Source organism: Salvelinus sp. IW2-2015, linkage group LG5 (assembly GCF_002910315.2).
Source record: "Salvelinus sp. IW2-2015 linkage group LG5, ASM291031v2, whole genome shotgun sequence".
In the NCBI taxonomy this organism is placed as follows: domain Eukaryota; kingdom Metazoa; phylum Chordata; class Actinopteri; order Salmoniformes; family Salmonidae; genus Salvelinus; species Salvelinus sp. IW2-2015.
The window spans coordinates 18,829,661-18,841,918 of NC_036844.1; the positions used below are offsets into that span (position 1 = coordinate 18,829,661).

General features: G+C 45.2%; 1 protein-coding gene across 1 annotated transcript; it reads right to left on the reverse strand.

Annotated features, from left to right (window-relative positions):
* Positions 1-408: 408 nt before the first annotated feature.
* ddx54 (DEAD (Asp-Glu-Ala-Asp) box polypeptide 54) lies at positions 409-9,738 on the reverse strand. The gene is made up of 19 exons (XM_023987665.2): positions 9,483-9,738; positions 8,409-8,538; positions 6,541-6,611; positions 6,274-6,462; positions 6,015-6,064; positions 4,761-4,802; positions 4,425-4,642; positions 4,262-4,323; positions 3,999-4,130; positions 3,676-3,886; positions 3,428-3,559; positions 3,023-3,244; positions 2,761-2,834; positions 2,454-2,660; positions 2,160-2,311; positions 1,911-2,024; positions 1,724-1,831; positions 1,466-1,560; positions 409-1,179 (listed from the first exon to the last, which is right to left on the reverse strand). Exons 1-19 carry the CDS (start codon positions 9,597-9,599, stop codon positions 890-892), a joined length of 2,616 nt encoding a protein of 871 aa, XP_023843433.1. The 5' UTR covers positions 9,600-9,738; the 3' UTR covers positions 409-889.
* Positions 9,739-12,258: the final 2,520 nt, after the last annotated feature.

Here is a 12,258-nt window from a genome sequence, read left to right on the forward strand (position 1 = left end):
ATGGGAGGCAATTTTGGGAGGCAATTTAGAGAGGCGAGACTTTGGTTTGGGGCTCTTTGCTGACAGAAACGTTCCCTTAATTCTCCCTATTCTAATGAACCTCAATCTCCACCACACTCTTGGCCCAGAGTCAAATCTCTCAACACCCTCCGGTTGCTCTGCTGTCAGCTGGGTCAAATGAATATAGATCTCTGAAATGACAACATGTTTGTAGTGACCCGTTGTTCCGCTGGCAGACTTCTCTCTAGGCTTTACCGCCCCCTTGTGGTGAAGAATGGCAGAAGGTTACTCTTGCACACTGTGGTCGACAACGTTCGACTCACTGGGCAGCTTTGTATAATCTACTGTCATGGGTTTTGCTGTTCCTCCTAGGACTTTCTAATGAAAGAATGACACAGTCACATATGATAACAATCACATTTGTATTAGCTCTGAATTAATATGCATAAACAAATACAAATATCATATTAAGAGAGCAATCCATCTGGATAGGTTATGAAGCAAACATATCTGTAAAATACAGGTTTCACTTGCTCTAGCCCCGTCATGCACAATCTCTGCATTAAGGCTAGAGGCACATAAAATATGTGGACACGGAAGGGGATCTCATCTTGGCACCACACTGCAGTGTCATACACGGAGCTCTGCAAGAACCCTTTGGGTTAGGGTGCATCTCAAGTCTAAAATGGCTTCCTCTGCTTTTCTCTCTTTCTACATCTGCACTGACCGACCAGTACAAATGGAGAAGAGTCATGAGAGGAAAGCAACTTTAGGCTATTGAGATCCACCAATGGAGGTAAAAAAAAAAGCCCCCACCCGTTGTCACCTCTCTGCCAATCCTTCCATATCTCACTACAGCCTCCACACCTCATCTACTCCTCGCCCTCTCTCACAGTCTCTTCTTCATCTTGCCCTTCTTGTGGACACCACGGCCAAAGCCAGATTTCTTCTGGTCGTTGAGGCGCTGCTTGCCCTTGCCCCGGAGCTTCTTCAAGCCTCCACTCTGCAGGAACCTCTGTTTCTCTGTCTTCCTGCGCTGCTTCAGGATCTGGTCCCGGCTCTTCAGCTCCGAGCGCGGGCCCCGGGAGCCACCATCCCTCTGCTGCCCAGGGGGCCCCAGGGGCTGGGAGTTGGGGCCCCTGGATGGGCCACCTCGGCCCCGGCCAGGCCTGCCTCGGCCTGGAAGAGAGCGGGGGAGTGAGACAGGGTTAGGGAAGAGAAGGGCCTATGCAACATTTCAAATGTTCATCATTATTTTAACATGCTGATTGCAAGTAACATGGACAAAATACATCAGACTGTATATTGCTGTGAGTGTTTCGGAATAGATCTTAGGTAGTAGAGCCCGTAGACTGGAGCTTAAAGAATGGCAGCTTTACTTAAGAGACATTAGTCACTCTTCAGACCCGTCACAAACAAATGATCCAAACTCTAGCTACAGCCCTCTGATGAATTGCACTCCTACCTCCTCCACCCCTCCTTCCTCTGCCTCCGGTCTCTCCATCCGAATCTCCACCCCCTCCGTCGTCCACCTTGTACTTCTTCTTCCACTCCTCATAGCTAAGACACACAGGGTCAAGGAGATGGAACATCCTAATAACATTGCAGTGGTACAATTAAGAGTGAGGACTTATGCACAATAAGCTGAGGGCGTTGGCATTCCCCTCCGAGACCTTATTAACAGCTTTCATCAGTAAAGATCAGTCTGAGATGACAAAGATACAAGTTCTTCTTGTTCTTGTTGTTGATCATCTGTCCGGTCTCCGTCTTCTTCTTCTTCTGGTCTGCCTCCTTCCCCGTTTCTTTGACGAAGCGCTTTCTCTTGCGATCCCTGCAGAGAGATGATGGAGTCGTCAAGTGAGGTCGATAGGGGTGTGTGTGTGCGCGCGCGCAGCGGTGTTCCCTCTTACCACTTCATCATGTGTTTGTGCTGGTTGAGTCGCTCTCCTTCGTCTCCCATCAGGTCCAGTACAGCAGTAGAAGCCTGCTGGTCAAACGTTGTGCCCTCTGTTCCCAGGCTGAGTCTGCAAACAGCAAACACTGAGTCATATCACTATGGCTCTGTTGTACTATAAGCCCACACTCACAGAATGACTATTTTGGTCTTGTGTTTAAAGCCGGTAAAGTGGAGTGGACTGTGTAGTCAGCTTTTCCCATACCCTCTCTCAGAGTTGAAGTCCTTGGGTCTGTAGGGGATGTAGTTCTCCTCATCGCGGCCAGTCTGTTTGGTCTTCTTGCTGTCTGGCCTCTCCGTATCGCCATCCACCTGTGGCTTCCTCCTCTTCCCCCCCACCACCTCAGAGAACACACCCTGGTGGACAAATGACAGAAGTACAGCATGGGAAACATCCGGTCTAGTCATATGATACTACTTTGTCTGTGGTGGTGCTATGCGCCACTGTTGATTAGCAATGGAACACGTACATGCTAGATGGATACTCAGTAGTGCTAACCTGAAAGTCCTCCTCTTCACTGTCCTCCTGGTCTGCTGTGTGGTGAGTGGAGGGCAGGGGAGTGACAGGAACGTGATACCTGCCCTCTGCAGCCAGCAGCTCCTTCTTCTGTGTGAACATATCCACCAGCCGCATGTCCCTGGAACGCTTGGCTCGCATCACCACGCTGGCGTTGGTCTTGCTGTTTGAGTTGATCTCAAAGATCGTCTGGAGGAGAAGTGCCATGGTTGTTTAATACAGTATGACTAACGGTTATTCATTCATTACAGATAATAGTTTCCAATATGCATTTTAAATCCCAACTCACAGCTCTAGCCTTGTAGCCCTTAATGCAGTCCACCATTTGAAGGCGCTCCAGTTCCATTTTCTCCAAGCCTGACCCTGAAGGGAAATGTGGGTTAATATCTTAGCAACATTAAGGAAGCATCTGTGTGGGATTTTCATGAGAACCCTAAATCTGATGAGGATCCACTGAGACAGAAACTTCATTTATTAATATCACAACTTTATGGACCATCTGCAGCGCACTGGAAAGACCATTCTGTTCACAGGTCAGTCATCCTACTGACCTAACAGTGGGTGGACAGCCATGCTGGGGAGCTCTGTGTTCTTGACCCGTTTAAAGGATTCTGGTGAGGGCATGGGCCGGGACTTGATGTACTGCTTGTAGGCGTTGTCCGCTATGCGGCGCAGGTTCTGCAGGTCATGAGAGTTCTCATGGGCCGTGATCAGCTGGGATTCCTCATCATCCAGAATGCTCTGGGGAACACGACCAAACACACCGTCTGACTCTGGAGGGAGGGAGGGAAATTAAGCAGGAGATAGAGGAAGGGACAGAGAGAAATATGTGAGTAAGCAAGATAATTAATTGAGTGTCCATGATAGAAAACAAGTGTGACAAGACAACTGGATGGGTTAGCAATGGTTCCATTCCCTCACACTGTGTATGACATGTTGTTGCCCAGTGCTGGTACCTTGTTGGTGGTCAGGTGTAGCCAGCTGAAGGGGTCTCCCCAGGAAGAGATGGAGGTCATAGACAAAAGGTATCTCATCTGTACACACAAGGCTATAGGCTGCTCCACTGCGGCCTGCGCGTGCCACTCGACCTGGGGTTGAAAAGGCAGAGATGAGCCAACAGTCAGTGTTGAGGAAGACACTATATTTCATTGATTCAGATGGTCATGTTGACCACAATTAACAGTCAACTGTTTGCGTTACCCACCGACTCTGTGCAGGAAGAGCTTGGCCTTGGAGGGGAAGTTGTAGTTGATGACGTTGTCCAGCAGGGGGATGTCTATACCGCGAGCAGCCACGTCTGTCACAATCAACACCATGGCCTTGCGGTGGACAAATTTACCAATGTTGATCTTCCTGGCAGTCTGGTCCAGGGCACTGTAGATGTAGGCACACTCCACGCCCTCAGAGGACAGCAGCTAGGCATAGGGTAACACACAGAGTTAGAGTCAAAACGTGTTTAAACGTACAAGGCAGAGGACAACCAAACCTTATTCCATTAGTTTCCCCTTTTATTCACTGGGGTCTCACCTCTTTGAGGTACTCGACATGGTGTTTGGTGGCAACAAATACCACCGTCTGCTCCTGGGGCTTCGCCACGTTCCTCAGCAGGTGGAGCAGCAGAGCCGGCTTATCATCCATCCTCAGGTGGAAGAACGACAGCTGGGAGGAGAAAATACAATGTTATGCTACTTTTATATGACCTAAATGAATCAATCACAGGTTTCACATGTCGGATTCAAACTGGGTGCACATTTTTTGAATGTGTGTTTTAGCGAGTCCTTTAGCTTTACCTTCAGCAGCTCACTCAGCTTGGAGTCCACGTCCAGACGAATCAGCACTGGCTCCGTCAATCCTGCACAAAAACACACCCGTCAGAGCACTACTGATCTTGCCTCGTACACAACTCATTATGAAAAGGCTGCAAAAAAAGGCAGAGGTTGCGGGTGGGCTTACCGGCTCTAGCAAACTCAACCAGTAGTTTGGGCAGGGTGGCAGAGAACAGCAGTGTCTGTCTGTTGTCTGGGAGCCTCCGGATGATCTCCTGGAGCTGGTCAGCAAAGCCCATCTCAAACAGCCTGTCCGCCTCGTCAAACACAACGTACTCCACGCTCTGTAGCTTCAAGTTCATCTCCATGACAACGTGCATCAGACGACCTGGGGTACCGATAATTCTGAAGGCAGAAGACATAACTCAAACCTACAGCAGAGAACAAAAATAACCTTTTTATAGTTTTAAATTGCATTATGGCAAATTACAGCAGTACATTGTGAAGGCCATAGTGTACGTACATATCCGGGTTCTCATGAAGCGCCGCAAACTGATCATCCATTCTGAAAAGAAACAAGAGGTTCATCTCACATTTTATTTTTCGCATGCGCCGAATACAACTGCTGTAGACCTTAACGTGAAATACTCGTTTACGAGCCCTTTCCAACAATGCAGAGTTTAAAAATAAAATGGTACCACAAGAGGAATAAAATTAAATAGGTAGATGAGGTAGATATGTACATGAAGGCAGGGTAAAGTGACTAGGCATCAGGATAGATAATAATAAGGTATTTGAGGTAGATATGTACATGAAGGCAGGGTAAAGTGACTAGGCATCAGGATAGATAATAAAACGAGTAAAATAAAGAACAGAGTAGAAGCAGCAAATAATGAGTAAGAGTATGTGTGCATATGAAGTGTATGTGAGTGTGTATATGGTTTGTAAATATAGTCTAGTGAGTGTGTGTAGGGCCAGTGCAGATAATTTGGGCACCATTTATTGACTATTTAGCAGTCTGGCTATTTAGCAGTCTTATGGCTTGGGGGTAGAAACTGTCTCGGAACCTTATGTTCCGAGAGCCGAAGCTCTGGTACCGTTTGACGGACAGTAGCAGAGTGAAAAGTCTATGGCTTGGGGGGCTTTTTTTCAGGCCTTCCTCTGACAACGCCTGATATCGAGGTCCTGGATGGCAGGGAGCAAAGCCGTGTTAAGGGTCAGCGTGGTGAGGCGTTGTTGCCTACCCTCACCACCTGGGGCCGGCCCGTCAGGAAAAGCAGAATCCAGTTGCGGAGGTTCAGTCCCAGGGTCCCTATCTTGGATGAGACTATGGTGTTGAACACTGAGCTGTAGTCTATGAACAGCATTCTCGCATAGTTGAGGTGGGAGAGGAAAGTGTGAAGTGTAATTGAGAATACGTCATGTGTGGATATGTTGGGGCGATATGCAAATTGGAGTGGGTCTAGGGTGTCTGAGATGACTGTCATGTCCAGCCTTGCAAAACACTTCCTAATTCCAGATGTGTGCTACGGGGCGATAGTCATTTAGGCAGGTTACCTTGGAGCTATTGGGGAACAGGGACAATGGTGGTCAGCTTGAAACATGTTGGGATTACAGACTGGGACAAGGATAGATTGAAAATGTCTGTGAACACAATTTCCAGCTGGTCTGCGCATGCTTTGAGAATGCCCCCTGGTGGCCTTGTTCAGTGTTCAGTTGATGCTTATAAGGACAATAACACATTTCAACACAACAAGACTGAAGATGTACTTAATACCTGTCTCCACCAAGGATCAAAGCTGTCTTAAGGCCGGTGAATTTTCCCAACTGAAATAAAATAAAGGGAATATAGTTACTATTTGCTGTTACTGACCAATACAACATACTACCCCTGAAGTGGTACAACATACTACCCCTGAAGTGGTACAACATACTACCCCTGAAGTGGTACAACATACTACCCCTGAAGTGGTACAACATACTACCCCTGAAGTGGTACAGTGATGACAAATTTACTATAAAACACCTATCCTGACCTCTTTGGTGAACTTCATGGTTTGCAGCGCCAACTCTCTGGTGGGGGTCAGAATTAGAGCCCTGGCCCCCGTCTGGGCCTGGGGAACCTTCAGCTTCTCAAACATGGGCACCAAGAACGCAGCAGTCTTCCCGCTGCCTGTCCTTGCCATGGCAACCATGTCCTTGCCATCTAGAATCACTGGGATAGTCTGAGAGGGAGAGAGGTATCGTAAACAATCGACCTGATATATTAGTGAAAGTGAAAAGATCCAAGGGCACTGGCATACCTTCCTCTGGATTGGAGTAGGGACTTTGTAGCCCTTCTTCATGACTCCTTTAAAAACTGGGTAACTGAGACCTGCAATTAACAAAAGATGGCTGTTACGACATACTCAGGACACATTGCTGTATAACACGTCAAACTCATTCCACGGAGCGCCGAGTGTCTGCGGGTTATCGCTCCTCCCTTGTAGTTGATTGATTAATTAATTCTCTAGAGTCTAAGATTTTGGTGTTGGGGGGGTCATACCATGGATCATTTTGCTATTTGACTGTGAATTGCTTTTCCTTCACTCTGCGGTCCAACTTATCCCAAACCATCTCAATTGGGTTGAAGTCGGGTGACTGTGGAGGCCAAGTCATCTGATGCAGCAGTACATCAACTCTCCTTCTTCGTCAAATAGCCCATACACAGTTGGGTCATTGTCCTGTTGAAAAACAAATGATAGTCCCACTAAGCGCAAACCAGGTGGTAAGGCGTGTCGCCGCTGAATGCTGAGGCAGCCATGCTGGTTAAGTGTGCCTTGAAGTCTAAATAAATCACCGACACGGTCACCAGCAAAGCACCCCCACACCTCCTCCATGCTTCACGGTGGGAACCACACATGCGGAGATTTCCACCGGTCTAATGTTCATTGCTCATGTTTCTTGGCCCAAGCAAGTCTCTTCTTATTATTGGTGTCCTTTAGTAGTGGTTTCTTTGCAGCAATTCGACCATGAAGACCGATTCACGCAGACTCCTCTGAACGGTTGATGTTGAGATGTGTCTGTMACTTGAACTCTGTGAAGCATTTCTTTGGGTTGCAAATTCTGAGGCTGGTAAATCTAATGAACTTATCCTCTGCAGCAAAGGTAACTCTGGGTCTTCCTTTCCTGTGGCAGTCCTCATGAGAGCCAGTTTCATCATAGCGCTTGATGGTTTTTGTGACTGCACTTGAAGAAACTTTCAAAGTTCTTGAAATTTTCTGGATTGACTGACCTTTGTGTCTTAAAGTAATGGACTGTCGTTTCTCTTTTCTTATTTGGGCTGTTCTTGCCTGTCATCAAGGCAAAGGGTGGCTACTTTGATGAATGTCAAATATATTTTAATTTGTTTAAAACTTTTTGGGTCATTTCATGATTCCATATGTGTTATTTCATAATTTTTATGTGTTCACTACTATTCTACAATGTAGAAAATGGTAAAAATAAAGAAAAATCCTGGAATGAGTAGGTGTGTCCAAACTGTTGACTGGTACAGCGTTTAAAAATATATACACATTTAACCTCTTTTTTTAAGTAGGCAAAATGTACCTTCAGATGAGTCACTTGTGGGGGTCGTAGAGCAAAACATAGACCACCATCGTGTTCGTGAGAGCATCATCTCTCCATAGAGCGGTCATACTACGGTACAGCCGTGTTCGTGAGAGCATCATCTCTCCATAGAGCGGTCATACTANGCGGTCATACTACGGTACAGCCGTGTTCGTGAGAGCATCATCTCTCCATAGAGCGGTCATACTACGGTACAGCCGTGTTCGTGAGAGCATCATCTTTCCATAGAGCGGTCATACTACGGTACAGCCGTGTTCATGAGAAGACCGATTTTTGGGATGTCTCACGGTCTGACAGCTGTGGCTCGGCCACCTTCAATCGCAGATGTGGAAGGCTGCCATAGGTGGTTGCGGTGTATTGGGACTAATATCTCTTGCTTAAACTGGCAGATAGTGGGGTTAAGGTCACTAATTAGTAAGAAACTCCCCTCACCTGGTGTCTAGGTCTTAATTGAAATGAAAAACCAAGGCCCTCCATGGAATGAGTTTGACACCCTTGTTGTATAACATCTGTAAGTGTCTTACAAAGATGGGCTTCAGATAAGCCAATATAAATTTCTCACCCATGGACTGGAAGCCCCCAGACTTCTTTTTCTTCTTGTTCTGAGCTCTGACCAGTTCCCGGGTGTCTGGTTCAACATCAGACAGACACTCTGACGAAGCACCAGGGAACCGGGGTAACTTTCTTCCAGGCTGAAAAACACATTCATTGCATGATAATACCATGACATTGTCATTATGGAGATTGTTAAACTCAATAATTTCCCACTCAAATCTAGCATGACTTTAAAGCTAGAATCCATAGTTGCTATATACATTTTGGACTTTGTAGCGATCCTCGCTATATGCGCCTAGTTAACATTCCGACCAAGTGGGTTAACCCTATTGGCGCCCTGCGCAGGATGTTTGCCTTTTACACCAGAGACCGGGTTTGCTTTCCAGCTCGCTACATTGGTGTCAGGGTGTCGGAGTCAGGCCATCGGAACGCACGGGCGGACATGTGAAAGGACTTAAAAGAATGTGGACGATCGATCCCGTTAGGAGCGGGCTAGATGTATTAGTCATATTACAATATCCACGAAGTGCGTTGGCGTGACGCGTAGAGTATTTGCCTTTTACGCCAGAGACCCGGGTACACTTCACGCTCCAATATATACCCATTTATTCTTGCAGAATATAACTTAAAAACGCCTCATTAAGTTACTTAAACTGTCATACCCTATTCAGAACCCCAAATATAATCTTGTTTTACTCCAATTATCGTAAAAAACGCAAACAAACACTGTATAGCCTCAAAACGGTGATATTATGGATGATCTATCCTTGCATCCATATACTTTTTAGCGAAACAGGGGTGGGGAGAACGCTTTTTTATTGTTTCAATTAGGTTTCTATCTTTATTAATGTAGTTAATGTAATTGGCGATAAATCAATTCTAGGCCGAACGCAAAGCCAAACAGGCAAACCCTGCACACAAGTTGGCATCCATCGCTAGTTGCCTAGTTAGCATGTTAGCTAGCTAAGGGTTATCAACTAGCTAAGTAAATTCATAGCAAGTAGATTTACATACATTTGATAAAATGACTACAGCAAATAGTTTACCTAGTTACAATAACAGAAAAACGAATGGTTCTTACAGAATCATCGTCCTTAATTTTAGCAGCAACTTCGAAATCTCCACCATCCGACTCGTCAGGCTCCCGGTGGCCAGTCTGTCTCTTTTTCTTAGTTAGCTTCTTCTTTCTTTGAGCCATTGTGATTAGTTGCAGCAGTTTTTATAATTTGTTCAACGCTTTGAACTAGTCAGAATAAAAATAAAAAAACGATTGGTGCTCAAAACTAAATTAACTGTTCAGCACACAACAACACAGACAGCAGACATTTTGAAACACGTGTGATTAAAAACGCCGGACTCGTGCGTCGGCGCATGATATGACGTCATGGTGTTTTTTGTGAGTAGTATTACAGAGTTTCTAAACCCAGAGGCGTAACATCGCGAGATTTCCGGGAACGCTTACGAAATAGAACAGGGCGGGGTTTGGGGTTTGAGAAGTCATGTTTTCAATACCTTTCAATACCTCACCTTGCAAGGACACCTACACTGAGCCTTTTTCCACTGGTGTGTGTGGCCAAAAATCTAAATTTCCATGTAATCCAATAAATGTAAATGTCTGGAGTTTGCTAAACAGCATTGGCACTTGGATAGGAACTGGTGCTTTGGTCAGATGACATGAAAATAGAGCTCTTTGGCTACGCACGCCAGTAGTGGGTTCGGCGTTGAAATGAGAACTCATGAGCAGAAAATAACCCCATACCCACTGTAAAATATTGTGGTGGATCTTTGATGTTGTGGTGGATATTTTGCTTCTACTGGTCCTGGGGCCCTTGTTAAGGTCAACAGCCTCCTGAACTCTACCACATACCAGGACATTTTAGCCAAAAACCTGGTTTCCTCTGTCAGGAGGCTGAAACTTGGACACAAGTGGATCTTCCAGCAAGACAATAACCCCAAGCACACATCAAGATCCAGAATTATGTATTTCTTTATTCCATTCTTTTACTTTCAGATTTGCGTATTGTTGTAAATTGTTAGATACTACTGCACTGTTGGAGCTAGGAACACAAGCATTTCGCTTCACCCGCAATAGCATCTGCTAAATATGTGTATGTGACCAATACAATTTGATTTGACAAAGAAATGGTTAATTGGCCAAAAAAATTAACATTTTGCAATGCCATCTCAGTCTCCGGAATTGAAACTAATTGAAAACCTGTGGTTTGAATTGAAGAGTGCAGTCCATAAGTGCAGACGAAGGATATCAAGGATCTGGAAAGATTCTGCATAGAGGAATGGTCTAAGATCCCTCTCAATGTGTTCCCCAACTTATAAAACATTTTAAAATACGTCTCAGTGCTGTTATCCTCGTAAAGTGAGGTATTGAAAACAGGGGTATCAATAATATTTACTTTTGAGATTTTTTTTAATTAATTGTTAAACAAAATCTTTTTATTTTAGCAATTGTATTAGTGTAAAATAATATACATTTCCCAAATTTTTGGAGCAGACAATATGCAGTGGCTTGTGAAAGTATTCACATAGATTTTTTGGGGGGTTTGCATCATTTGATTTACACAACATGCCTACCACTTTGAAGATGCAAAATATTTTTGGGGGTGAAACAAACAAGAAATAAGACAAAAAAACAGAAAACTTGACCGTGCATAACTATTCACCCCCCGAAAGTCAATACTTTGTAGAGCCACCTTTTGCAGCAATTACAGCTGCAAGTTTCTTGGAGTATGTCTCTATAAGCTTGGCACATCTTGCCACTGGGATTTTTGCCCATTCTTCAAGGCAAACATGCTCCAGCTCCTTCAAGTTGGATGGGTTCTGCTGGTGTACAGCAATATTTAAGTCATACCACAGATTCTCAATTGGATTGAGGTCTGGGCTTTGACTAGGCGATTCCAAGACATTTAAATGTTTCCCCTTAAACCACTCAAGTGTTGCTTTAGCAGTATGCTTAGGGTCATTGTCCTGCTGGAAGGTGAACCTCCGTCAACGTCTCAAATCTCTGGAAGACTGAAACAGGTTTCCCTCAAGAATTTCCCTGTATTTAGCGCCATCTATCCTTCCTTCAATTCTGACCAGTTTCCCAGTCCCTGTCGATGAAAAACATCCCCACAGCATGATGCTGCCACCACCATGCTTCACTGTGGGGATGATGTTCTCGGGGTAAAGAGAGGTGTTGGGTTTGCACCTGACATAATGTTTTCCTTGATGGCCAAAAAGCTAAATTTTAGTCTCATCTGACCAGAGTACCTTCTTCCATATGTTTGGGGAGTCTCCCACATGCCTTTTGGCGAACATCAAACATGTTTGCTTATTTTTTTCTTCAAGCAACGGCTTTTTTCTGGCCACTCTTCTGTAAAGCCCAGCTCTGTGGAGTGTACGGCTTAAAGTGGTCCTATGGACAGATACTCCAATCTCCGCACCAATCTATCTTTGGTCTCTTTGTTGCCTCTCTGGTTAATGCCCTCCTTGCCTGGTCCGTGAGTTTTGGTGGGCGGCCCTCTCTTGGCAGGTTTGTTGTGGTGCCATATTCTTTAAAATTTTTAACAATGGATTTAATGGTGCTCCGTGTGATGTTCAAAGTTTCTGATATTTATTTTATAACCCAACCCTGATCTGTCCTTCTCCACAACTTTGTCCCTGACCTGTTTGGAGAGCTCCTTGGTCTTCATGGAGCCACTTGCTTAGTGGTGTTTCAGACTCTGGGGCCTTTCAGAACAGGTGTATATATACTGAGATCATGTGACAGATCATGTGACACTTAGATTGCACACAGGTGGACTTTATTTAACTAATTATGTGACTTCTGAAGGTAATTGGTTGCACCAGATCTTATGTAG

Coding starts and splice junctions, on each gene's coding strand:
- ddx54 (XM_023987665.2), bottom strand. CDS start 9,599: ATGGCTCAAAGAAAGAAGAAGCTAACTAAGAAAAAGAGACAGACTGGC. Junction 6,463..6,540: donor CTACTCCAATCCAGAGGAAG/GTATGCCAGTGC, acceptor TCTCCCTCTCAG/ACTATCCCAGTGATTCTAGA. Junction 4,803..6,014: donor TTGATCCTTGGTGGAGACAG/GTATTAAGTACA, acceptor GTTTCTTTTCAG/AATGGATGATCAGTTTGCGG.